This window comes from Passer domesticus, chromosome 29, assembly GCF_036417665.1.
Source record: "Passer domesticus isolate bPasDom1 chromosome 29, bPasDom1.hap1, whole genome shotgun sequence".
Taxonomy (NCBI): domain Eukaryota; kingdom Metazoa; phylum Chordata; class Aves; order Passeriformes; family Passeridae; genus Passer; species Passer domesticus.
The window spans coordinates 3,436,028-3,463,968 of NC_087502.1; the positions used below are offsets into that span (position 1 = coordinate 3,436,028).

Here is a 27,941-nt window from a genome sequence, read left to right on the forward strand (position 1 = left end):
GCAGTCTCCTCTTGACTCCATGAGGGCCCATGTCCTTAAAGGGGCCTCTGGATTCTACAAGGGCCTGGAGTGTCACAGGGCCCCTGTGATCTCATCGGTCTCAGCAGTGTCACCATGTCCCCAGGAGGCCCTGTGGTGTCACCATGTCTCCATGAATCCCTGCAGTTTCACAGTGTCCCCAGGAGGCCCTGTAGTGTCACAATGTCCCCAGGAGGCCCTGCAGTGTCTGCAGTGCTGCAGAGGAGCAGCACTGGAGTGGGCACAGCACCAGAGGAGGTTTGGCAGTGTTCTCTGCTCTGTGAGACCACAGCAGTGGCAATTCCAACATTTCCCTCTCTGTGAGACCACAAGGGTGGCAGTTCCAAAATTCCACTCTTTATGACCCCACATCAATGGCTGCACCAACATTTCCTTCTCTGTTACACCAGAGCAGTAGCAGTGCCAGCATTCCCCTCTCTGTGACGCCACAGTGGTGGCAATCCCAACATTCCTCTCTCTATGATACCACAGCAGTTACAGCCCCAGCGTTCCCCTCTCTGTGACAACACAGCTGTGGCACTCCCCCTAGTCCCCCTCTCTCTGACACCCGAGGTGGCACCCCCAGCGTTCCCCTCTGTCTGACACCAGCACAGTGGCAAACCAAAGATTCCCCTCTCTATGAGAAAACAGTGGTGACAGACCCAAGGTTCCAATTTCTCTGACACCACATCGGTGGCAGACCCAGCGTTCCCCGGTCTATGAAAACACAGAAGTAGCAGCTCCAGCAATCACCTCTCTGTGACACCACAGCAGTGTCAGCCCCAGTGTTCCCCTGTCAGTGACACTACAGTGTTGTCAAGCTCGGTGTTCCCCCTTTGTGACACGACAGCAGTGGCAATACCAGTGTCACCTTGTCTATGACACTGAAGCAGTTGTAAGCCCAGTGTTCCCTTCTCTGTAAAACCCCAGGAGTGGCAGCCCCAAAGTTCCCCTCTCTGTGACACTGCAGGGGTGGCCATCCAAAGTGCTACTCTCTGTGACAGCACCGCAGTGGCAGTTCCAACATTCCCCTCTCTGTGACACCTCAACATCTGCAGCCCCAGTGTTCCCCTGTCAGTGACATGACAGCAGTACCAATACCCTGTCTATGACACCAAAGCAGTTGCACCCCCAGCGTTCCCCTGTCTGAGACACCACAGAGGTGGCACTCCCAGCATTCTCCTCTCTATGACAGCATTGCAGTGGCAGCCCCAACACTCCCCTCTCTATGACACCACAGGGGAGGCAGCCCCAAATGTTCCCCTGTTTATGACACCACAGCAGCAGCTGCCCCAACCTTCCTCTCTCTGTGACACCACAACTGTGGCAGTTCCCTTGTCCTGGTCTCTGTGACACCACAGTGGTTTGTGCCCAAACGTTCCCCTCTCTGTGACACTGCAGCTGTGGCAGCAGCACTGGAACAGAAGCAGCAGCCGTGGAACAACAGGGGAGCAGGGGAGGAGCAGAGACGGAGCTCTGGAACAGCGGGAGATGAGCAGTGCTGGAGCTGTGCTGGAGCAGTGGTGGAACTGTGGTGGAACTGTGGTGGACAAGCAGAGGAACTGTGCTCAGAGTTCAGAGGAAGATCCCCAGAGCAGCACTGGAGCAGCTTTGGAGCAGCAGTGGAGTAACCATGGAAAAGGTGGAACAGTGGTGGAACAGGGACCATAGCCATGAACTGTTACTACATTTCCTTTCATAGAGAAAAGCAAGGCACAATTCTTCCCACGGATTTCTAAGATTAATATTCTCTGAAGCTCAGAGAAAGGGAAGACACAATTCTTATCTCATTTGCTGTGCGTGTGATGTGCCAAAGTAGAATGCAATATGGAGATTGTTTACCCAAAGTGAGGATGTTTTGTTTCCTGGGCCTATTAGGGCCAAGAGAGTGTGTGTGTCAGACTGTCGGCTGACAGTCAGGGGAGAGTCACGAGATGAGTGCAGTTCTGTGCAGTTGTGTGCAGAGATGAGTGCTTGGCAGATTCAGTTTAGATGTAATGCATACAGTATAGTTTAATAAAGTAATTAATTAGCTTTCTGATATTAATGGAGTCCACCTCTTCATTCCCTCACCAACATTGGAGACAGCTTTGATTTACAGTAATGAACATTGGTAGCTCAGCCATGGACAGTGGTGGCAGATAGGTGGCACACTGGTGGCACATTGATGTCACATTGAAGGTTCATTGGTGGCACATTGCAGGCACATTGGTGGCACACAGGTAGCACATTGGTGGCACAGGCAGATGCCAACACTGCGGGGCACGGAGCGGCTCCGAGCGCTTTGTCCTGCAGGGACTGGCTCTGCACACCAGAGCAATCCCGTCAGGCTGACCCAGAGTGGGTGAAGTAGCAGGAATTGCTGCTGGCCTCTGGAAGGCATGGATAGAGAACATTTGATGGTGACCTGGGGCTTTGATCCTGATCATTGTTGCTGATTTTGGGTTGCTGGGACTGTTCCAGTCCATCTGAAGTCATGAACTCAGGAGATACTCAGGACAAAAGCAATCAAACTGCCTTCTTTACTGCAGGGAAGCACAGCTTGGGAGAATGTGGAAACCCAGAGCACTGGGAATATTTCTCTGTATGCGCTGGGTGCCCTGACACCCAGGTCCGCACTGACTTGGACCCTGCTTTCCAGAATCTGCTCCTCTGGAGTCAGGATGGGACAAATGAGCAGTGGGAAGTGGGAAGAAAATGGACCATTCAGACTGCAAACTTTCTTGTTGTAGCCTCTGCATTTCCAGTGTTTAGAAACTGTCCTGTTTTCAACAACCATGACCAACTTCCACATTTCTCCCTTTTGCCCTGGCAGAAAACCTTCCTATGGCCCTATTTAGGAACTGACCCTCAGAAAAACCTCAGTGCAGATGCTTTGTGGTTGGTTTTGCTAACAGATGAAAAAATCAGTGCAAAGGGAGTGATGAAGGAGAGAGAAGAAACAATTCCTTTCTTTTCTCTTCCAGGTGCAAAGTCTCCTGTGCAGGTTGTGCTGCAGCCAGAGACTTCCCAGGCCAAGGGCTGAGGGAAGCAATTCAGCTGAGGCAGCTGAGACATCTCCTTCCTGCTTTGCAGCCCTGGGGCTGGCAGGGGACACAGCTGCCCCCCATGCACCCCACACAGCCCCTGGAATGGGGGATTCTTCCTTGTTGAGGTTGGTGGAAGAAATGCGGCACACTCAATATGAGTGATCAGCAAATCTCGGAACTTTATTGAATAGGCACACATATTTATATTAGTGTTAATAAGGCTAATGCATATTGCAAAAGGTGAGCTCATTATTGGTTAGTTACTTATCAGCTAACTACGCCTACCTTATCATTCTTGTGGCTACTATGTTGCAGCTGTTCTCATCTTTTCTTCATATTTCTAACTAAGGATCCTCTCCCCCATCCTGATGTTGCACCAAAGGCACAGTGCCCTTGCCTGATTTAGACACTGACTGCTGGCTCCTATACCTATCTCCTTCTTCCTTAACTAACGGTATTATGTCAGTGTGACCTTTGCCAGCTGTTCACAAAATCCTCCACACTTCCCCTGTTTTTCTGTTGCACAAGCATGGTCTGCTTAGATGTAGCAAATATCATCCTGAACATGGATGCCAGGGCGAAGAAAGAAGAATGACAGGGCACGCCCAAATCCCTCCATCTTGAACTCTTGACCCCTATGTACAGTTCTCTAGAATTTTTCCTTTCACCTTGTGATTGCTACTACTATGCTACTTAAACTTTTGTGACCTGTAACTCTTCATATAAAGTTGGCAATTTGCTCCATGGGGTTGAGATTGAATTTTTAGGTGTCTTTGGCTTCCTACCAGGGTCTCCGAGCTCCTGCTAGGGCTTTGAGCCATCTAGGGCATCCAGAGAGATATCCTGGGTTCTGACATCTCCTCTTTCTCTTTGCCACAAAAACACCTCTTTGGCAGCCTTATTCAAGACCTGCTGGATGCACTGAAAAATGCATGGCCAAAAGGAGCAGAAGAATTACAAGTCCCATTAAAATGTAAAAAACTATCAACTAACAAAAACTGTACATCACTGATTCCCACACCCATGAAAAAGCTTAAAGTTCACAATCTCCTTTGGGTGAAGCTCGAGGGTTGGAATCTCTGAACAGTCCACATCTGTCTGTCTTCTTTGCTTGTCGAATGGTCAACCTTTTTCTTGCTCTTGATAGAGTTTCACATTCTTCGTTGAAATCCATCTGGACTTTGCACCTGTTAAAACACAAACACATCCCACGTCCCCGCAGGGACTGAAGGATTTTCTCAGAATCTTGGAGGTGAAGAATGGGTCTTGGTTTCATTTTGCAATGTTACATATAGAAATGTTAAGATAAGAGTAATTAGGAATCAATTCAGATAATACACACAATCAACAACACATACAAGATCAGAAAATTACTAAACACTACAACACTGAACTCTTATCCCAGAGTCTGTGACAGCTGATAAACCTTAAAACAACAGAAAATTGGAGAAATCATGTCCAGATTCATGCTTCTCCAAACTTTCTCTGAAAATGGCTCAGCTGTTATAAATGGTCAAATTGCCAAGTCAAAAAGGCTTGAATACTTTTTGATGCAGAAAACATCTGGGTTGATTGGCAATCACTCCATCCAAATAGAGTTAGAACTTGGCCAGAGCCCAAACTCTAATTGGTGGGTATCTCTTGACACATTTTTAAACATATTTAAAAATAACAGTTATAAACAAGAAACCTTAGGATTACAAACCAATCGAACTATCAAACAACTGAATCCTTTCTAAAGCCTCCGCCAGGATGGGGATTCTCCAAACACAGCAAACTTCTTGAATTCTCTGCTGGAGTACTTCTGAAGTAATAATTGAAAGGAACCACAAAACTGGCAATTTGGATAAAAACCCTCAGAAACATATAAGTAGTTAGGAAATAAACTAACTGAAGAGACATGTGTCTTGCAGGTGATCACACAAAAAAATAGAAAAACACATGAAAGCCGGCTGCAAACACCACAACAACACACCAACAACAATTCTCATCACAAAAATCTGAAAACTCCCTAACAAGAAGTGCTTGAAGGGGTTAAGACAACCTTCCCAAAGTATTCATCTAATATTAACAACAATCACTATCTATCAGCATTACTTACAAAAACCGAAAATAACAAAGGTTATAAACTTAATATAAATAATTCTTAAAACTTTGAATCATTGGGGAATCGACTAATGACCCCACAACAGGATCTGATTGACCGTTCCCAAATGCTTTGTCTTCCAAGACACCTTGGGTAATTAAATCTTTACTAATACTTTCATCTACATGACATTTTGTCTCCCTGGGAATAATTTTTCACAATAGAAGGGGTTCCCTTGATTTTTATTTTTTTTTTTTTATCTTGTGCAAAGACTTGGTTGGTGCTTTCTCACTTTTCTCATGAAGATTCTGTGGAAGTGGCCTGTGGAACAGTTGGGTGAAGTGGCCTGTGGAACAGTTGGGTGAAGTGCCCCGTGGAGTTGCCCTTTTTTTTAAAAAAAGCTGGATAAAGCACTCTGAGAATTCTCAGAAGTTTTCCATCCTGATCTTGAAGAAAATTCCTGACCTGTTTTTTCTCAGATGCCTGTTTGAATTGCTGCAATGGGCTGCTGTGGCTGCCTGGCAGCTGTGACCGGGCGGTGCCTTTAGGACCGTCTGACCGCGCCCCATCTCCGCCTGCTCTGGCACAGCCTCAGCCTGCGCCACCTCGGGGGTGTGGAGAGGAACGCCCTCGCCGGACACGCGCAGCCCCGATCTCATTTGGGGTCCGCTCGGCCTGGATCTCCGCTCGGGCTGGTTCCCCCTGGCTCTGCGCCAGCACCCACAGCCAGCGGGAGCATGTCCCACACTGCTTGTGCTATTGTGTGCTTACAAAATGTGAAAAAGCCCTCCCAGCTCCAGCTTTCGGGTTTAGCATTACTGGTGCGCGTCCGCCGCGCTCCGCCACCGCCGCCACCACTGGCACTGCGCTTGTCGCTGCCGCGTATTCGGCCCCCGTGTCTCGCCTAGGCTGGCCCGGCCCTGGCTGGCACTTCCCTCGCGATCTGTGCGCTTTCCCCACGGACAGCTGCCATGCAAGTTTTTGTCACCGTGCGCGTCACTGGACCCACGGTGCGCGTGACCGCTGCCAGCACCGAGCATGCCGCCGCCACCACACGCGTTCTCGCCACCGCGTTTGCCCTGGCCTCTCCTGCGGCCCCTGTCGCCCTCATGGTCTTGAACTTACGCCACTCTGTTAATTCATGTACTGTATGAGGATTTTGAAAAACTCCTTGTACGTACCCGTAAGCTAACAATTGTGGGAGCTCTTTCTGCAAGTCTATGTCCTTAACCTGACGCTTTTTTAAAAAGCAAGTAAATAAATCATATGCTGCTTGCCTTTCCATTTCCATTTTTGAGAACGTCGATGTTTTTGCAGCCCTTCAAGGTCTCGGCAGCACGTATCGGCCGGGCTCTTCTATAAGGTCACCCAGGGCGCGGCACCTTTCGCTTTTTCAGCGGTGCTTATTCGCCGTCCTTGCTGCTATAGGACACGAACTCGTTCACCGATCCACCGTGGTTGCCGTTACCGGTATCACGTCCGGGGTCACAATTTGTTGAGATTGGCGGAAGAAATGCGGCACTCAATATGAGTGATCAGCAAATCTCAGAACTTTATTGATAGGCACACACATTTATATTGGTGTTAATGAGGCTAATACATATTGCAAAAGGCGAGCTCATTATTGGTTAGTTACTTATCAGCTAACTACGCCTACCTTAGCATTCTTGTGACTACTACATTGCCGCTGTTCTCATCTTTTCTTCATATTTCTAACTAAGGATCCTCTCCCCCATCCTGATGTTGCACCAAGGGCACAGTGCCCTTGCCTGATTTAGACACTGACTGCTGGCTCCTATACCTATCTCCTTCTTCCTTAACTAACGGTATTTTATCAGTGTGACCTTTGTCAGCTAGCCAGCTGTTCACAAAATCCTCCACAATGCCCCCATCACATTCTCACACCAGACCACTAAATCCAGGCCCCAGACTACAGAGCTGCAGGATTCCCCACTTTCATTTTACTCACTCAAAACTCCATCTTTCACATGCTCAGACCTTCAACACTTACACATTTCCTTCTATTTCATCTCTGTGTGGTTTAATGTACAGACAATGGCAGTAACATCCAGCAAACAGTGATATTTCCATATCATTCTCACTCCACAATCAGATCTCCTTGAGTTACACATCGTGTTGTTCCATCTCTCTGCATTATCCACCATGTGCAACCTTGTCCCTGAGCAAAGACAACCCCTCAAATGGGTTTGTCTGTACTCAAGGCAGAATTAATCCACACTGTCTTTCCCTAACAAACCTCCGACATGTACCACTGGGACTTTATCTCCATCTGTTCTATTCATGGACTCAGACTGGGCAGGGCCTGCTCAGTTGGAACCTCAGGTGTTCCCTAACCAGGTGGCCTTTGCTAAATGCTGCTCCCAGTTTTTCCAAGATCCCCCACCCAGTGCTTTCAGCTGGGTTTTTAGTAGTCCATTGTGTCTCTCCACTTTGCCTGCAGCTGGTGCATGGTGGGGGATATGGTACACCCACTCAATGCCATGTTCCCTGGCCCAGGTGTTGATAAGGCTGTTCTTGAAATGAGTCCCATTGTCTGACCCAATCCCCTCAGGGGTACCATGCCTCCAAAGGACCTGCTCTTCAAGGCCCAGGATAGTGTTTCGGGCAGTAGCATGAGGCACAGGGTAGGTCTCCAAGCATCCCATGGTGGCTTCTACCATTTTGAGCACGTAGTACTTGCCTTGGTGTGCCTGGGGCAGTGTGATGCAGTCAATCTGCCAGGCTTCCCCATACTTGTACTTGGACTACTGCCCACCATACCACAGGGGCTTCACTCGCTTGGCCTGTTTGATGGCAGAACACATCTCACAGTCACAGTCACAGTCACACCTGAGAAATACTGTCCATGGTTAAATCCACCCCTCAGTCTAATGCCTTCTTATAGGTGGCATTTCTACCACGATGGGCCCATCGAGCTAGGAACAACTCCCCCTTGTGCTGCCAATCTAAGTCTGTGGTTGACACCTCTATCTTTGCAGCCTGACCTATCTGCTCATTGTTTTGGTGTTCCTCACTAGCCCGACTCTTGAGGACATGGGCATCTACATCACAGACTTTCACAGGTAGCTTCTCCACCTGAGTGGCAATGCCTTTCCACTCATCAGCAGCCCAGACTGGCTTTCCTCTACGCTGCCAGTTGGCCTTTTACCACCTTTCCAGCCAGCCACACAGAGCACTGGCTACCATCCAGGAATTGGTATAAAAGTAGAGCTTTGGCCACTTCTCTATCTTTCAGCAATGTCCAGGGCCAGCTGAACGGCCTTGAGGTCAGCAAGTTGATTTGATCCACCCTCTCCTTTGGTAGCTTGGGCAACCTGATGTGCGAGGCTCCATACAGCTGCTTTTCACTTTTGTTTCATCCCTACAATGTGACAGGAGCTGTCAGTGAAAAGAGCCAATTGTGCTTCTTCTGATGGTACTTGGGTGTACAGTGGAGCTTCTGCAGCATGTGTCACTTGTTCCTCTTCCTCTTCATCAGTGAGACCAAAGTTTCCACCTTCTGACCAGTTTGTAATTATTTCCAAAATCCTAGGGCCATTCAGGTTTCCACTATGGGTGTGCTGTGTGATGAGGGCAATCCACTTGCTCCATGTAGCACTGGTGGCATGGTGGGTAGTGGGAACCTTTCCTTTAAACATCTACCCCAGCACCAGTAGTTGGGGTTCCAGGAGGAGTTGTGCTTCCGTGCCAGTCACCTCGAGGCGGCTTGGACTCCTTCATAGGTGGCCAAGATTTCCTTCTTTGTGGGAGTGCAGCTGGCTTTGGACCCTTGGTAACTTTGGTTCCAGAATCCCAGTAGCTGGCCTTGAGTATCCCTAGCCACCTTCTGCCACAGGCTCCAGGACAAGCCATTGTTCCAGGCTGCAGAGTAGAGCATATTCTTCACATCTGGTCCTGTCCTGATTGGGCCAAGGGCTACTGCACGGGTGATTTCCTGCTTGATCTGGGCAAAAGCTTGTTACTGCTCAGGGCCCAAGTGGAATCGTTCTTGTGAGTGACCAGGTTGGGTGACCAGGTAGAGAGGGCTCACAATCTGGCTGTACTCAAGAATGTGCATTCTCCAAAAACCTATGGTGCCTAGGGAAGCTTGTGTTTTCTTCTTGCTGGTCGATGGAGGTGTTGCTGTGATCTTACTGATGACCTCAGTGGGAATCTGATGCTGTCCATCTTGCCACTTTACTGCCGGGAACTGGATCTCTTGGGCAGGTCCTTTGACCTCTTCTTGATGGCAAAGCTGGCTTCCAGCAGAATCTGGATGATCTTCTGTCCTTTCTCAAATACTTCCATTGCCATGTTCCCCCACACAATGATGTCATCAAAGTAGTGCAGGTGCTCTGGAGCTTCACCCTTTTCCAGTGCGGCCTGGATCAGTCCATGGCAGATGGTGGGGCTGTGCTTCCACCCCTGGGGCAGTCGGTTCCAGGTGTACTGCACGCCCCTCCAGGTGAAAGGAAGCTGAGGCCTGCATGCTGCTGCCAGGGAAATGGAGAAGAACGTGTTAGCAATGTCAGTAGTGGCATACCACTTTGCTGCCTTGGACTCCAGCTCGTACTGGAGTTCCAGCATGTCCGGCACAGCAGCGCTCAGAGGTGGAGTCACTTCATTCAAGCCACCATAGTCCACAGCCAGTCTCCATTTTCTTTTAGACTTGTGCACAGGCCAGATGGGGCTGTTGAAGGGTGAATGGGTTTTGCTGACCACCCCTTGGCTCTCCAGCTCACAGATCATTTTGTTGATGGGGATCATGGAATCTCGATTTGTTCGATACTGCTGGCAGTGCACAGTCGAAGAGGCAATTGGCACTCGTTGCTCTTCCACCTACTGCAGATGGGTTTTCTGATAGTCCAGGCAAGGTGTTCAATTCCTTAATGTTCTCCGTCTCTACAGCAGCTATGTCAAAAGCCCATCTGAGTCCCTTTGGGTCTTTGCCATAGACTTTCCAGAGGAAGTCCATGCCCAGGATACACGAGGCCTCAGGGACGCTCACAGTAGGATGTTTCTGCCACTCTTTTCCAGTCAGGCTCACCTCTGCTTCCAACATGGTCAGTTGCTGTGATGCCCCCATCACCCCAGCAATAGAAACAGGTTCCGCCCCCGCATGTCCCAATGGTATTAGGGTACACTGTGCACCAGTATCAACTAACGCTTCATATTTTTGTGGCTCTGATGTGCCAGGCCATCGGATCCACACCATCCAGAACATCCGGTTTTCCCGTGCCTCTCCCAGGCTAGAGGCAGGGCCCCTCTAACCCTGGTTATCATTTCTTTCCTGGGCATACATGGTAGAGGTACCTTCAAGGGGATCTGACAGATCATACTCAGCAGCTCGGTCATGGGAGGTTGAGGCTACCTTCACTTTAGTGGAACTCCCTCGGTTAGTGCTCCCTTTGAGTTGCCAGCACAGAAGTAGGTTTCCCATCCCACCTTCCCATGCCTTCCCCACGGTCACACAGGAAGAACCACAGGTCAGCCTGTGGGGTATACCCTCTCTCTCTAGCTGGGGGATGTTGGGCTCTGACTTTGGGGCCTGTGACTCGCACGGGTGCTGCATTGATCTTCCTCACCTCCTCCTTGATCTCCCTCATCTCCTCTTTGAACTCCTTAATCACAGCAGAGACATGAGCCTGCACTGGGCCATTGAACAAACTCTTGTAATTTCTAAGCTTGTTGGTGACAGAACCCGCTGTCTCTCGGTTGGTGTCAGCATCAGTCATTGCAATGAAGGTGCTGTATTGAGATGGCCCCAAATGTGCCAGACTCCACATATGCCCTTGATACCTTGTCGGGATCATTATCATGCTGTCCATCCCTCCCAACGAGTACCTCCAATACTGCCACGTCTCTCGGCTGTTGGATCCTTTCCTCAAGGATCTTCCAGCACATTCTGTGTGGTGCTCCTGCATTCTCTCCCTGTCGACAAACCTTTCTCTGACACTCATTAAAAGCCACTCCCAGAAGGAAAGGGACCCTGGCTCCCTTATCAATATCCCTGATTCATACCTGAGTCCTGGGCCAAGGGTCCCAAATTCCTTTCCAATTCCTTAAGTAGCATTTGGCTACTTAATAAACATATACAAATATATATGTCTCTATTCTAGGTTAAATAAAGGTGGCCCATCCACCTGGTCCAGATCAGAATTTGAAACCCAAGAACTGGGCAAGGAACGACATGGTTTGAAGGACAAACCCCTCCCTCCCATAAACCGATTCCACTATCCAGTTGTAACCATCACGGGAAGGGGCTTAATGTATTAAACAGATAAAATCAAACTAGCTTTGCTGACAAATATATGCACAGTATCTGCAGAGGCGACAAGCACTCTGGATGCCAAGGCCCAGGCAATCTTCCCTAGGCACATTTTAGAGATACCAAGGGCCAAAAGCAACTCCAAGTTCTTGTTGTACTATTTTTCCCTCGCTCCCATGGGGAAACCTACAAATTCAATATCTACTGCATTGGTCAGTTCTTGTATTTGTGAATGAAGATGCTGATATTTCCTGGCCTTCTCAGCAGCAGCCTCCCTCAATGAGGAATGCACCATCCAGTTGGTCGCCTGCACCCATAAGGTCCCAGACCCAGAGTAGCCAGGTTGTATAAGCCTCACGTCCCTGTCATACAATGTCTTTGTGCAGATTAGGGTGACTTTTGTATGTCAGGGACTCGGGGATGATTGCAACCTCTGGCTCCCCTGTGGGTTGTGAGGACCATCCTTTCTTATCCTTATCTGGGTGCTCTGATTTCATCTTAGATCTCCTTGTTTCCACAGGGGCAACTGCTGCAGGCTGTGGCTGCCTTTGCAGTTCAGCTGGAGCCTGGACGGTTGTAACATCTGTGGGTTCCACTGCTGCACCATCAGACTCTCCCTCTTTGAGGCAGGGGGAGGGTTTCTCACCAGCTGGGGAAATGTACCCCTTCAGCATCTGGCTTATCTCCTTCACCTGAACCCCCACCCAATCTGGGTGGTTCATATCTGAGGTGGGCTGTGGGGCAGGGTCAGGCTCTGGGGCAGCAGCATCCCCAGGCTCTGGGGTAGGTGTCAGGGTGCTTATCCAGGTTAATCTTCCCTTATCTCTGAATGCTAAATGTAACAGGCCTATCAGCAACACCAACCACTGTATGATATCATTAGTATTTAGAGTGGATCTGACACTTTGAAAACTGCTGGGGCAGACCCAAAGAGATGGCTGAAGGTTTGGGAGAAAATTTTCCCCCATTTCATTTCCTCACAGTAAGTACCATTATTAAAGTAACCCCAAAAACATACAGATAGTATGTGATATCTCTGAATCCACGTGCCTGCCTTGCAGCGGAAGTTAAAGATCCATGAATCCCTCACCTTATTTAGCCATAAAGCAAACTGGATAACAGCCACAGTAGCCTTAGTTATGGTTAGCCTGTGTTGAGCTCCTGTATGGAGCTGCAATCCCCTCCCCAGCTGCAGTGGGCTTCGCTCCTTCTGTGGACAAGGGGTGGCGTGGGCAGAGCACACAGAGATTTCAGGGATGTGGGCAGGGGGATTCACGGCCAGCACCTTGCAGCTGCTCCCCTTGCCCCCTCCTATCTTGTGGCCATGGCAAGAGCTGGATGGGATGGCCCTGGAAGGAAGGTGCCCTTGGATTCCCGCAGGTCCAGGTTCTGACTGTGGCTCTATTCCTCTCTCTTCCAGCCCTTCAAGCCCTGAGTGAAAACGACAGCCCCTCCCACATCAGCATATTTGTTCAGGTGATGTTCGAGGGAAGAGCTGCAGAACTACTTTCATCTGCTGGCTCAGAAGGAGCAGTGTTTCCTTAAGACCTCCAGATCCCTTGGAAGATGAGACCACCTGGGGACCAGAGGAGACCAGATGGAGTTCCAGGCACAGCTGATGACTGGCACAGCTGAGCCTGTGGGAAGCTCCCATAGTTCCTGCCTCTCCCTCCCTGTTGACAGCTCCCTTCCTTCAGCCCTCAGACCGTGCCTATCCCCTTTCTTCCCTCCCAGCTCATCCCTTTGCTTCACTTTCCATTAATAAGCACTTTGGCTTCTTTGCTTTACCTGCATCTCTGTGGAGCTGAAGCGATGCAAATCCGGAGCCCTGGGACACACAGGCCCCTCCTGCCGTTCTCTTCCACGCCGTGTTTGTGCACAGACACAGAGGAACGAGGGCAGATCAGGCTGGAAAGCTCTCCGTGCTGAAGGTCCAGTTCCACAACACTGTGGAGTTACAGATCTTGCTGAGCACCCTGGAGCCCCTGGATTTTGGAATAGCCAACCTGAGGATGTTCTGAAGTCAGCTGTGAGGGATTCCCTGACAAGCATCCACAGAGGACAAAGGAGATTGGAATGCTGGAAGGTTTCAAGAACAGCTTCCTGAAAGCACAGCAGTGCTCCATGCCTGCACAGGATCAGGAAGAGGGCAGAACCAGAGACCATCCGGGCTTAAGAGAGAGCTTTGGGTGTGCCTAAGAGCAAATGAAGCAGCAGCACGGTGCCCGAGACTCGGACACACGACCGTGCCAGTGCCCGGAGCGCTGTCAGGCAGTGCCGGGATCCTGGGTGTGGTTCTGGTCCCCACAACCAAGGAATGGCAGCCCCAGCCTCAGACCCAGTCAGAAAGCCAACCAAGCGAGAGCAGAGGGAGGGCACCCTTCCAGTTTCTCTGGGGCATGGTCACAAAACAACCCCTGCTGCTTCTTCCTCTGCCTGTGTTTGGGGTGTGCTGGTGGCAGAGCCAGCCAGGTTGTGCTCTGCCTTCCAGAGCCTGTTGAGAGCGGGCATGAAAAGTGCTGCATGCACAGCGGAGAGTCCTGGAACGTGCTGGCAGGAGCATCCTGCAGGGACAGGACTCTGGGCTCTGGCTGGGAACAGCCTGGTTTTGGTGCTGTGAGTGCAGGCAGGAGTTGAGGCAGGGGAAGAGGCAGCGGGCAGCTTGTGTTTGTAGAGAGACTGGGGCTGCACCTCTGAACCTCCACCTGGACACACACTTGGGGGAATACGAGCTAGAGCTGGAGTGCCTGTCCTGAAAGGGCCTGAAGTCATTCAGCCTTGCCAGCTTTTTTTAACAGTGTGTTGGTGCTCCCCAGGAAAGCTACACATTTGGGGAAATGCCTTTGGAGGAAAGGGGCTTGCTTCTCAAGGAAAGTGCTTCCCAGGGAGCTCCCAGTGAGGCAGGTGCAAGTGTCCCCCTTTGGCTCTCTGTGCTCCTTTCAGTCCTTGATGCCCATTGCACGTGGCAGAGGGGCAGGGCAAGGAAGAAGGCTGTGAAGAGCAGGTTTGGCATCCACCTGGATCTGCAGAGACCAACCCAAGCACCTGCAGCAGGGTGTGTTCCCCACCTCTGGACAGAGGTGTGAGTAGGAGCATCTCTGCCCAGCCATAAGCCCCAAAGCTCTCTTTGAGAGCTGTGAATTAAAAGGCCTTTACACACACACTTTTCTCATCTTACCTTTCTGCTGTGTTTCAGCTCTTGGCAATATGCATTTATTTGCCTCTTGCTTGGTGGAAGCTGCTGTGGCCCAGGGCCAGCACAGAGCTGGGCTGGGTGGGCCAGGCAGCGTGGAGAGTCTTGGCTGATCTTGCTGTGTCCCTGGCCTAAGAAAAGGCTTGGAAGGTTTGCATCCCAAGGCGTCCTGCTCATTGGCTCTCCCTGTGCATCTTGGAGAGAACAAGGTAGGCAATTCTGGCAGCTGGGCATCAGCAGGCCTTAAAATGGGGGCGTGTTGTGGAGCAAGGCCAGCTGAGATACCCTGAGAGGAGCCCAGTGTTCCTTGCTCCCCTCTGCTGACACGTGAGCGTTTGTCTGGTTTTGGGACGACCCAGGCTGTGTCAGGGGGTGCTACGTGGACACGAGACAGCTGGTCCTGTCTTGCTGTGTCCCAGAAGTGCCTCGCAGCAATCCTACATCCATGTCAGGATGCTGGCCAAGAGAGGTCCTGGAAGCTGAGGCAGCTGATTTTAAGCTTGTGCAGGTGCCTACAGGTCAAGGCCAACAGTGTTCCCTCAGGATACAGCAGTCCTGAGGGGTCTCCCTCACTCAAAGAAATTGGCAGACAAATGCATTGTCTGCCAAAAGCCCTTTTATTGACCTGGCGGGAGGGCAGGAGTCTGCACCCCACTGAAATGCTTCTCCACCATGGATAAATTTTAGTGGGTTGATGTAGGAATTGTATCAAAAATACCATTCATCTTTATGCTGCTGAGGTGGTTCCATAGGCAGGGGGTTAGAAATACACTGTGTCACATTCCTATACTTGACGCTAATGTCCAGGTGCTGGCCAGGAATGGTCTCGATGCCCTAAAGCAGCACAAAGTCTTCCTCATGGCTTCCCTGCACAGGGCTGATTCTGTACTTGCCCTTAGTTCTTCTGGCAGACTATGTCTAAAGCTTTTTGTCAAGTCACTCTTCTGTCAATTAGGCCCCCAGGTTTTTTCTTATTCTAACTGGTGCAAGTATTCAGGTCTGTCTGTGCTAAGCACTTGTTCACTAATGTGAATTGCTTGTGCTTACTTAGGTCAAACAAAGGCCTTGTTTCACTGCCAAAGGTGCCTGAGGCTCCTTGTGGCACCAGTTGCTTTCCTGTGGAATGCTCTAGCTCCCCCAAGAGTAAAGAGGGAGCTGGAGAAAGAGCTGGCCAGGCTGCTCTGGATCCTTGACCAGCAGTCCTGGTTAAGTGGAGAAGTCCGAGCTGAGCAAAGGTGCCAATGGAACAGCCGTGCACAGGAAGGCTCGGTGGGAAGGGTGATCCAGGAACCACAGGCCTGGCAGCCTGAGCTGCCACCAGGGAAGGCCTTGGAGCAGACCCTCCTGAGGGCCATCCCACGGCACGTGCAGGGAACCAGGGCGTCTGCTGGAGGGTGGGAAAGCTCTGCGGAGGGACAGGGACAGCTCGGGGTCCTGGCGAGGTGCTGAGGGCTTCTGTGCCGGAGGCTGGGGGGGTTGGTGTTGGGGGGGTGTTGGAGAAGGCATTGTCTGGAAGGTGAGAGGTCTTGGCTGGAATCTGAGCCAGGCTGAAGGCAGCATCTGTGGTTTGGCACAGCTTTGGTTACAGAGAGCAGAAAGAATATCTGTGACTTTTCCTGTTCATAGTCCTGATTCTCCTGCAGGGAACCAGAGGGCAGAGCTGTACTTTACTGGCCACTTAGATATCTGTACCAGGGGGAGGATTAGCCCTTTTGCCATCTACTTTTTTGGTTGGGCTACTTTGGGAACACTGAGTGAACTTTCATTTCTTGAGAGTTTTCATTCCTTAAGAGAATGAGAATATTATCATACCTTCATAGAAAACCATTTGCAAACCAAAGAATGGCCCTTTTTTTGCCTCTGTGGAGTGTTATGTTCTGTAATGTGACTCTCAGTGGATGACGTTAAAACAAATGAGTCACTGCTTTGAGATGGGAAGCAAAATTCCAAGTCTTCACTTTCTCAGGCCATCCCAAATAATTTGGGAAGTTTGCAACTTTTTGGAACTACTTGAATTCTATAATGGGAAGTAAAACTTTCCTGAACTGAGGATTCTTAAATGCCCCATTATTCTGTGCCTTTGTCGTTAAGGTGTTTTCCTGCAGAAGGAAATGACTTCAATGAGAAAATAATTTCAGCACGGAGTAGGAGATTTTGACAGAGACCAAGTGTTGCCAGCAGTTGCTCCAGGTGCTCCTGCCAGCAGCCCCTGCAGGAAGGAGCACAGCCCCCAGTGCACGTGGGCTTTGGCTCCCTGTGGCACAGAAGCCCCCCGGGGCACAGGTCTCTGGGGCAGGAGAGGGGCACCAGCGCTGCCAGGGCTGAGGGGTGGCAGGTCTGCTTGGGCAGGGACTCTGCCACACTTGCTGATGGCAGCGCTCCCTGGGCCCCAGGGCTCAGAGCAGCATTGGTGCCCTGGCCCACACATTCCTTCTCTGTGTCACACCCACAGGTTTAGGATGGCCACCAGCCAGGACGTGTCCCAAGGAGGCCGTGCCAGCTTCTGTGGAAGGCCCCGTGCCCTTCCCAGGGGGGCTGTGTCGGCAGCCCTGGGGGCTCCTTCTGCTGCCCTGAGCCTGCAGAGCAGGGCAGCATTTGCTGATGGTTTGAGCCGTTCCTAAAGACCCTGTCAGGCTGTCTCAGACACCCGGGGCCAGAGATTCCTCCTAACCTGGGCCACTTTGGGTGGGCTGGGGGTGGCTCCAGGGCAGGGGCAGTGTGTGCAGGGGCCCTTTGTGACACGGTGTACCATGGTCACCACGCCATGGAACGGGTGTCCTAGAGCCCTTTGTGACACGTGGTGACATAGGAGCTGGTGGTGACAGGAACACTCCAGAGTGCTCGGAGCTCGCAACGGGACAGGACAAGACAGAGCAGTGCTGTGAGGAGCCCCACACAGCACACTCGTTCGTGTCTGAGCCGGAGCCTTTCCGAGGTGTTATTCCTGCAGCTGACCTCGAGGCCAGACCACAGCACTTGGTGACCCGTGGCCTTCCCGAGGCTTCTCTCCTGCAGGTGCCCTCGAGGGCAGACCGTGGGCCTTGGTGCCCGGGAGGCATCTCCCATCCTGCTGCCAGTGCCCTCGAGGCCAGACCACCATCCTTGACAGGACTCTCCTGCCCTTGTGGCAGGAGCCCTCCAGAGCAGAGTGCAGGACGTGCTGTCCTGTAGCCCTCCTGAGGCTTCGCTCTTGAAGGTGCCTTCCAGGCACGACTGCAGGACTTGCTGACTCGGAGCTTTTCCGAGGCATCTCTCCTGCAAGCAGCCACAAATCCAGTCAGTGACACGGAGCAGAGACCCCTGAGAGTGCCCAAGCTGGCCTGGGTGGAGGAAGAGGAAGAAGGCCCTGGAGCTGCCCCAGCACAGGAGAAGGAAGAGGTGGTGCCGTTCAAGCCACTGCAGGAGGGTGAGTGGCAGAGCTGGGCTAGAGGGTTGGTGCCTGCAGCCAGCTTGGTGTCATAGCATCCCAGTGCATCCCATTGCAACTGATCCCATCCCATGGCATGCCACCCCGTTCCATGGCATCCCATGGCATCCCGTCCCATGGCATCCCATGGCATCCCGTCCCATGGCATCCCATGGCATCCCATGGCATCCCATGGCATCCCATCCCATCCCATCCCATCCCATCCCATCCCATCCCATCCCATCCCATGGCATCCCATCCCATCCCATCCCATCCCATCCCATCTCCTGGGCCATGCCTATGGACAGGACGGAAGAGGGGCCAGGCAGACACCCCGCAGCAGCCGTGCTCCATCCCCTGGGGCATCCCGGGGCTGTCCCTGCCTGGGCAGTGCAGGGCTGGGCTGTGTTCTCCGGCCTCTCCCGCAGCCCCTCAGCTCTGGCTGCGCTCGCTCTTTGCCAGATGCAGCCGTGGAGCGCACACAAGAGCAGCAATCCAGCCGTGGCCTCTTCCACAGAACAGCACAGGTACCTGCAGCCATCCCCACCTGGGCTGGGCCTGCTGTCACCATGCTTGGAGCATTCCGTGGAACATCCCTGATTTCTTGCCCTTCTCCTACAGCTGGTTTGCAAATTAATCAAGAGAATTCGGGAGGAAGAGACCAGCACCGCGGGCACTGGGCTCAGAGCATACTCGCACATCTTCAAAACCAAGACCAGTGCTGCCCTGCTGGATATGCTTGTAGAGGAGGGCTTTTGCAATCCAAAGCAAGTAAGCAGCCCGTGGCCAGGGTTTGATCCTCCCAGGAATTGCTTGGCCTCCCAAGCAACACCCACTGGTCACTGGAAGCCTTTGAGGCCATGGCAGTGTGGTGGGAAGGGAAGCACTTCTCTGGGGAAGCTGGGGACATTCCTCCCTCTGGCAGCTTTCCAAGTGTCCCCGTGCCTTCTCCAGGTGCCCGCCATGGTCAGGTACATCCACCAGTGGCTCACAGCCAATCAGTTTGCTGAGCACAGGCTGAACAGGACCCTGCTGGATCTCACCGAAGCACAGCCCGCTGACGTACTGGTGACGCTCCTGCGTGTGGCCCCATCCTGTGACAGGTATGGGCCCACCTGCCCAGAGCGCTCAGGGCTCCCCAGCCCATCAGCCTGTACAGCCTGTCCCAGCTGTCTGAGCAACAGAGAGCTCCAGGGCCCTCTGGCTGCTCCCTTTGCCAGCCCTGGCACGTCAGTCCCGAGCCTGCTGCCATGCTCCCTCACGGCCCCTCAGGGGCCTGTCCCCACAGGGCTGGGCTGCTGGGAGCTGCTGGCCAGTGGCAGTGGGCAGGGGCAGAGCTGGCAGCCAGCTCAGGTCCCCGCTGCTGCCCAGGCCACAGTGCTGTGTCCCAGACCCCCCTGAGACAGAGCTCTAACCCCACAGAGCTGCTCTGACCATGTGGAAGAGCATCATGTGCTCGCCCAGGACTGCGGAGCCTGCGCTGCTGATACTCCTGGATGTGCTGGGGAGCTGGCCCGAGCACAGCATGTGCACCTCCGATGGGGACAAAACGGGTGTCTTGGCCCTGGCTGTGAGTTTCTGCAACTGGCCTTTGCTGGCCCCAAAGCCGCCTCTCCAGCAGCTCTCCATCCTCCTTCCCCCACTGCATCTCCCTGCCTCAGGCGCTGGGATGAAACCTGGCCTCGGGGCAGCTTCAGGGGCACCAGGTCCTGCTCCCCCTGCACCTCTTTGGGCCTCTCCCTCCCCTGCTCAGGCCCTGCCACACAGACACCTCGGCACTGAGCGCTGTCTCAGGGGGCTTTGTCCTTTGCAGGCCACTGTGGTGATGTGGAAGATCCTCCAGGTGCCCTGTGTCCCACACATGGTGACGGTGTATTTCCCCCGCCTCTTTGTGCATCTGCTCTTCCAAGTGTTCTTCACCACTCTGGATATGCCAGAGGAGGTCCATACCTTCTGGAAGGGGTGCCAAGAGCAATATGACCTTGCCACCAGCCCCAACAGGTGCTCCATCCCACTCCTCCTGTCCCTGCCACGTCCCTGGGCAGAAGCCAGTGCTCCCAGCGTGACCGGGGCTTTGCTCTGCACGCAGGTTTGCAGTGCGGACCCTGAAGTCCCTGCTCTGCCGAATGCAGCACGAGGACGTGGTGGTGGCGATGGAAGCACCAGCGTGTGGCTGGGACACGCTGCTGTGTGCTGACACCCACCACTATGCCGTGGCTCTGCTGGCCAGGTGAGACCCCCTTCTCCCCGCTGCCTCTGACATTTGTGCTCCGTGCCCAGGGTGCCCCACACAGTCCCCATGGTCGCGGGCCAGAGGGCCTTGTCACCGAGGGACAGCCAAGCAGACTGGAAAAGGCTGGGAGAGGAGGGTGCCCACAAGGAGCCACCTCCCAAATAGCCCAGGGTCCCTTGCAGGATGCTGGGGAAAGACCAGACTTCTGTGAGTCAGTCCTGGCAGAGGTTTGTCCCCATGGCCCACAGTCTTGGTGACTTTTTCTCCTGCCAGGGAGATGTCCTGTGTCTCCATCTCCTTGTGTTCCCGCATCGCTCGCTACCTGCTCCGGCTGCTCCGCACACAGGAGCCACGCTGGGAGCTGCCCGCCCTGGCCTTCCTTGCGGAGGTGAGCCTGATGGCCAGCGCTGCCTCCCAGCTCTCTGCCCTCTCGTAGCCGCAGCTGCCTGGGACGGTGCCCGTGCCTGTGCTGCTGCCTGGGCCCAGCCCTCTGCGGTTCTGGCTCTTGCTGGCCGGCTCCCCTGTCACTGCCTTGTGCCTTTCAGGTCCTCGAGTTCCTGGACTTGAGTGAACGCGGTGCTAAGAGAGTCCTGCAAATCTTGTCAAGGCACCTGCGGAGTGAGTGCAGGGAGAGGCGTCGTCTGGCACTCAGGGCCCTTCTCGAGTTCACTGACGAGCCCTCCATGGTGAGAAGGGGGCAGGGGCTAAGCTGGGGAATGCAGTCCTTTGGGCTTGGCTGCGCTTTGGGTGCTGGGGCAGCTGCTCCCAGCTCTCCTGCCTCCCGCTTCAGCTGCCCAAGTGCTTCAGGATAGGCCTTTGGCCTCTGGGCCCTGCCACAGCAGGATGGCATTTCACCAACTTGTGTTCTGAATAGACCAAAAAAATGTGGAGCCTGACTGAAAGCCTTGTGGAGCTCCTGCAGGACGCAGATGGAGAGATAGTTAGCATGACGGTCATGCTACTCAGCTTTATTATTTTGGACAATGACACGCTGATACCTGGCCCCATCACACTGCAGCTGGTTGAGGCGCTCCTGCCACTCTTTGACCATGTAAGGCTCGCTGCCCTCACCCACAGCCACTGGGTGCTGCCCAGACACTTTGTGCCCTGTGGATTTGCAGGCCGGCGCCAAGCTGAGACCTGTGCAGCCAATGCTGAGGTCTTTTTCTCTTCCTTTCATACAGGACAATAACCAGGTGCAGCTGCTCTCCATACTGCTCTTCCGAACATTGGTGACGCTTCCACAGAAAAAGGAAAAAAAGGCCCTGAAGACACCCCTGCGGCAAAGCCTGCTGCCACTCTTCTTCCACTGCCATGATGAGAATCGGCTTGTGGCACAGGTGAGGATTCATGGGCTGCTGCTGTCCCCTGGCAGGGGGCTCGGCCGCCTCCTGCCCTGGCGCCTGCTGGGCTGCAGCCTCCTCCAGGCCTTGGCACAGGGACGCGGGTCCTGCACCCTGGGCTGTGGGGCCATCTCCGCATCTCTGCTGCTCTCCAGGTTTCTCAGGAAACGCTGCTTTGTGTGGCCGAGTTCCTGAAGAGGAGGGATCTTGAAAAACAGCTGAAGAACAAGAAGCTGTGGAAGTTCACCGAGTGCCTGGTAAGGACGGCCTGGAAGCCCCAGCCTCAGCCTGGAGAAGCCCCCTGAGCGCCGTGCTCAGTGTGCGGCACCGGCAGCTGTGCCCCTGCCCGCTGCTGCACCCCGAGGATGTGCGGGCTCTTCTCCAGGCTCCTGTGGGCCCGAGCCGGGGGCCGATGGAGCCCCGGCTCGGTGGGGCTGCGGGCCGGGGCGGCCCCGCGGCTCCCCGGGCAGCAGCCGGCCCTCTGCCCCCTCCAGAGCCCGGCGCCAGCGGCTGCTGGCCGCGCCTCAGGGCTGTGCGGGCAGGGGAGGCCGGGGCTGGGCGCAGGGAGCGCCCGCCACAGGGGCTGAGCCCGCGCCGAGCCTTCCCTGCTGCTGCTCTCTGCAGCTGGCAGAGGACACGAGCCGAGCGGCCGAGCACCTGTGCCGGGCCCTGCCATACCTGCGGAACCCACAGGAGTCCCTGCGAGCGGCGGCCATCAGGTTCACGGGTGAGCCACGAGCCCGGACTCCCTCCCCGGCCCGCCGCAGCTCAGCCCCAGCCCCGCCCGCTGCCCCGGCAGCGCCGTCCGGGCCTGGCGCCCCGGAGCCCCGCCTGGGCTCGGCGCTGCTGCCGGCCTCTGGCAGCCGTGCCCTCGGGCGGCAGCGTGCGGCGTGGCCCGGGCTGAGCCCTGCCGGGCCAGCAGGGCGTGTGGCCGCAGCGCCGGCAGCTCTGCTGGCAGGGAGCTGTGCCGCTGGCGCCGTGACAGGCTCTGTGTTCCCAGGCATGGCCGGGCGGCACCTGACGGGGAAGAGGGAAGAGCTCCAGCTCATCTGTAGCGGTGAGTGAGGGCAGCGGGCTGGCAGCGGGGGCTGGCGGGGGCAGCTGCGAGCCCTGCCCCGGCTAAGGAGGGCTCTGCTCCCTGTGCGGACCAGGGCCGGCGTGGGCAGAGCACACAGAGATTTCAGGGCCACCTGGGGCATTCGTGGCCAGCAGCTTCGGGCTGAGCCCCTTGGTCCCTGCTCCCTCCTGGCCATGGCTAGAGCGGGCTGGGATGGCCCTGGCAGGGGGCTCTCCTCGGGTCCCCTCAGCTCTGGGATCTGACCATGGCTCTGTTCCTCTCTCTTTCAGCCCTTGAACACCTGGCAGAGGACATCAGCAGTGCCGTGTCAGACGCGGCACTTCAAACATTGGATGTCCTCCGGGCACTACAGAGTAAGCGATACTCTGTCTTCCAGAGGCTGCAGGATCAGCTCTGCAGGGCATGGAGGACACGGCCTCGTCTGTCGGGGCTGGGCTGCCTGGGCTGCTGGAGCCCTGCAGAGAGCTGATCGCAGCGGCTCTGGCTGCTGGGGCCACCCGAGCCAGCGTGGATTTTCTGTTTCTTTAGTATTGTTCTTTTCTTCTTTTTTTTTTTTTTTTTTCCTGTAGCAAATGAATATAGATGTGTTGTAATAGACAGACTCCCAGGATCTTTCTTTTGCTGCCCAGGGTCTGCAGGGCATGGGGGAAGAGGGGGAAAAGGGTGCTTGGGCTCAGCAAGCTGCCCAGGTGTGCAGTGTTGCAGGGAAAGTGGCCAGAAGCCCCTTGGCCTTTGGTGGTTCTGCTGAAGCCTCTGTGCTGCCAACAGAGTGGATGGGCAGGGGCCGGAGCTGCTGGACCCCTGTGAGACCAGTGCCTGGAGATGGCCACAAGCCCTGTGGCAGGCAGGAACCGCCATCCGTGTCCTCCTGCCCGTGTGTTGCTGGCTGGATTGCTGAGGGCTCCCAGGTGCCTCTTGATGGGGCTCCTCTGGAGCTCCTGTGGGGCTGCAGTGCTGCTGCTGAGCAGCTTGGCCGGGCTGGGGGAGACCCTGAGGGGACTGGGCCACCAAGGGATGAGGGGCTGCAGGAGCCCTGACAGGACAGGCAGTGGGAAGGCACGAGAGAGATGTGTGAGGGACTGGGTGGCTGTAACGTTGGCCCAGGGGTGTGGGTTGGAGACAAAGGGACCACTCACCCCAATGTCCATGTGGCAAACAGCGTTTATTCTCCAGCCCTTCCTTAGAAAGGGCCTTTGAAAAACCCAGTCTGGAAAATGTCATTGGTCTGATCTCTACGCCCCTTCAGGTTCTGGCCAGTGAAATGCTGCAGCCTTGGGAGAGATGTGAGTGGGCGAGGCCCTGTCAGTCACACCAGGGGCTGGTACAGTCACACAGTACAAGCCAGCCTGTGCTGTGACACAAGGCAGCAGAGTGCAAGGCACAGCTCCGGGTGCTCCCCGTGAACCTCAGCTCTGGGAGCACTGTCTGCCCAAAGCTCCAGGGGCGTGAACCTCAGCTCTGGGAGCACTGTCTGCCCAAAGCTCCAGGGGCTGCAGTGGGAGCCCGGCTGGGCTCTGCCCAGGAGCCATCCTGCAGGGACAGCTGAAACAGGGAGCATTCAGCTGCCACAAACAGCCAAGCCAGGGCTGCAGGGCAGCTGCTCCAGCCCGGACTGCACTGCTGTGTGCTGTGCTCTGGGGCTGGGGCTCCCTGCACAGGGGACTGGACTGGTGTGCCAGAGGAGACAGAGAAGCTTCAGCTTCAGCCTCACTGAGGTGGGTGTGTGGGCTGGGAAGAGTGGGCCGGCTCAAGGGGATTTACAGAGCTCATCCTGCTGCAAGGACGAGGAAAAGGGAGTGGGAGCTAAGCAGTGAGGAGAGCTGAGGGCTGGAGAGTGGCTCTGAATGAGACTAAAATGCCACTGGACTTCTGAGACATTGCTGCTCCTCAGCCAGTGACAGGATGAGTCCCTAAGCCTGGGGCTCAGCCTTCCTCGTAGTGAGGAGCACCAAGGAAGGCAACAGTGTGATGGAGACTGGCATGGGCTGGGAACTCACTGGGGGAAAAGAGGGAGCAGTTGGGAAGTAAAAGGCAGGTGGGGGAGAGAACTGTTCACAGAAAGGCCGAGCTACAACTTGAGCAAGCTGAAAAATGTCATTTGGGGTCATCCCAGATTGATTTCATTTCTGAAGCTATTGAACAAGTTTATTTTTTGGGGGTGTCATGTTTTCCCTTGGAGATGTACACTCTGCAAACTTGAGCTGTGTTGCCAAAATGCTCAAGCAAGTCTGTGCCGCAGGTGACACCATTTCTTCTTTGGCTGATTCTGGCCTGGTGCTGAGCTCCAGCAGAACCCTGGCAGAGCCCAGAGCAGCCTCAGCACCCGCAGAGCCTGGCTGCAAGGAGAGAAACCAGAAGCTGCCCGTCAGCTGAGGGCTCCTGTCCCCTTGTTCCAATGCCTGCAGTGCCCAGGCCATGCTGGCTGTGCCCAGAGCTGTGCCCAGAGCTGTGCCCAGAGATGCCCATCACTGCTGCCTCGGGGAGCAGAGCAGGAGGGCAGGACACATGCCCAGCCTGCAGCCAGCCATGGCACATCCAGCCCTCAGCACCTGCCCAGAGTGGGATGCTCCTGTGTTCGCTGCCATCTCCCAAAAGCTCTGATCCCACCCTGCCAAGCAGACAGGGACCCCAGGGACCCACCTCACGCCATCCATGGCTGGAAGAAAAGCTGGTCCCAAACGATGTCCTCAGCCTTCTCCAAGGGCACGGCCCTTCCACGCCACAGCTGCTCCCAAGCACTTCCCGATCCAGATTGGACCCCACCTAGAATGCTTCATCTAGAAAAACAAACAATAAATTATTGAAAAGAGATTACAGACAAAAGGGGAAAACAAGAAAAAAGGTAAAAAATTGTATCTCTGTCAGGGCCTTGAGGAAGGCCCAACCCCTACATGCTAGGGAAAAACCCAGCCATGGGTGAGGGAAGCCCACACTTTCTCTCTTCTCTCCTGCACTGCCCCCCTCAATAACCGTGATCCCAAAGTAAACAAAGGCAGTGGAGCAGCCCAAGCCCTTCCTTGCCTGCACAGCAAAGCAGCCCCAGCACAGGTTCTGGAGTCCCACCTCTGCTCCCACCATGGGGGTTTGTTTGTGTCGGGCTGGCTGCCCCAGCCCCAGCCCCAGCCCAGGCCACGATGGGTGCTGGGGGCTGTTGGCAGGGCCAGGAGCCCACTCCCATTTCGTACCCACCCCAGCCCATCCCCCAGCCCTGCCAAAAGCAGCTGGGCAGCCGACTGAAGGATCAGCTGCATCCACCCCAGCCAAGGGGGAACCTTTGGTTCCCAGCCAGGCTGGGCAATGCCCAAATCTGGGAGCATTTCCCTGGGTGTGGACTCAGCTGCAAATTTGCTGTGGAGCCTGGCTTTGAAGAAGGTGCCACAATTGAAGTCCATCATCTTCAGCTGGCCAGTGGCCAGGTGGAGGAAGGAGTTGTCATCCTTGATGTCATCCTCGCTGTCTCCAGCAGCAGCAGCATTCCCACCCAGTACAGCTTCTCCAGGGGCTCCTTCTCCTTCCCTGGGGTGAGACCAGGCTGTCAGGGCTCTGCCCAGGGCCCCAGCTGTCAGGGAACCAGGACAAGCAAAACCTGCTTGGATGGCAGCCACCAGTGCTGGGCAGAGCAGCTCAGCTCTAGCACAAGGGCTGTGTGTTCCCATTTAATGACCCCTGGGCAGTGACACAGGCAGGACAAAAAAGTCTGTACAGTGACACAGGCAGGAAAAAAAAGTCTGGGTTCCTTTGCTTCTCATTGCCAAGGCATGTGTGGAGCTCTAACTTACCCAGGCCCAGGATCAAAGTGGGCCTGTGGCTCTCCCTTCTTCTATGGCAGATGAATATCCTGCACCCAAGGATCACAGGGCTTTTCTAAGTCCAGCATGGATAAACACCGCCTGATCAGATCTTGGCACTTTGGGCAGAGAAACCAGAAACTGCCCATCAGCTGGAGAAGGCTCCTGTTGGCTTTGCCCCACTATTCACATGTCCAGGCCATGCTGGATGTGCTCAGAGCTGAGCCTAAACTTTCCCATCAATTCCCTGTTTTGGAGGAGAGCAGGACATGTGCCACCTCCTCAGCAGCGGCCAGAGCGGGATGCTCACCAGCCCGCTGCTCTCTCCCAGCACTGGTATTCCCCCCGTGCCCAGAGATGAGGATCCACCTGGAGAGAGCCGTTGTGGCAGCGAGAGCTGATGGTCCCAGCTGATGTTCTGGCCCCTCCTGAATGGGTGCTCCCCACAGACCATCTGGTGCAGCACGATGCCCAGGGACCAGATGGTAGCTGGCTCGCCATAGTACCAGCCCAACTGGGTCCATTCTGGGGGGCTGTAGGACCATGTTCCGATGGAATACAGATGGAGTTCAGCAGGGGAATGCTGCTGCTCCCAGAGCCTGGCCCCAGCATCCCTGGGCGTGTGGGGGCTGCACCCGTGGCACACGGGGTGACCCACTGCTCTCTGACCAGCACCTGGGACTGGTGTACAGACTTAGGGTTGGAAAAGAAGCCACTGGTGTCAGAAGAGGGCAGCGGAAGCCCTGGCAAGGCCCAACCATGACAAGGAAAAACCTACTCAGTGCTGGGGAAAAGCCATGTCTTCATCCTCCCTGCCTGCATTGCCCCAAAAAACATTATGAACCCAAAGCAAACCAGGTGAGTGGAGCAGACCACAGCAGTTCTCACCTGCACACCAAACTGGCTGGGGCACTGGTTCTGGTCCCCTCTCTCTGCTACCCCCACCCATGGGTGTTTTTGTCAGGCTGGCTGCCCCAGTCCCATCCCCAGTCCTGGGCAGAGTGGTGGGCAAAGGCTGCCAGCAGGGCTGGAAGCTGGCTCCCCACCCAGCCCTGCTCAAAAGCAACTTGGCTAAAATCTCAGTGCCATGAAGGACAGCAAAAGGCAGAATTCCTGCTGCCACACCCATTTTGGGCTGTGAGATGTTGGGCCCTGAGATGCTGTGACTAGAAGCACACCCCTGCGTGGGCTCACCTGCAAAGTGAGTGTAGGCTGTGTCTTGCAGGTAGGTGCCACAGCCAAAGTCAATCAATTTGGCCTGCCCGGTGGCCAGGTCCACCAGGATGTTCCCTGGTTTGATGTCCCTGGGCAGGACCCCGCAGCTGGTGCAGTGCCGCATGGCCTCCAGCACCTGGCAGAACAGCTGCCGCGCCACCTCCTCGGACAGGAACCCCCGTGCCCGAATGAAATGCTGCAGGTCCTGAGACCGCTCTGGCCACTCCAGCACCATCAAGATGTCTTTGGGGAGCTCAAGCCACTCCAGCAGCTGGACGATGCCA

At 54.6% G+C, this 27,941-nt stretch overlaps 1 protein-coding gene across 1 annotated transcript; it reads left to right on the top strand.

Annotated features, from left to right (window-relative positions):
* The first annotated feature begins 13,606 nt into the window (after window positions 1-13,606).
* On the top strand, window positions 13,607-22,480 carry LOC135287291 (uncharacterized). Its single transcript, XM_064400642.1, has 15 exons — window positions 13,607-13,667; window positions 17,791-18,000; window positions 18,463-18,527; window positions 18,622-18,771; window positions 18,955-19,103; window positions 19,423-19,570; window positions 19,814-20,001; window positions 20,090-20,230; window positions 20,507-20,621; window positions 20,779-20,919; window positions 21,108-21,284; window positions 21,418-21,573; window positions 21,732-21,833; window positions 22,201-22,303; window positions 22,344-22,480. Exons 1-15 carry the CDS (start codon window positions 13,607-13,609, stop codon window positions 22,478-22,480), a joined length of 2,043 nt encoding a protein of 680 aa, XP_064256712.1.
* Window positions 22,481-27,941: the final 5,461 nt, after the last annotated feature.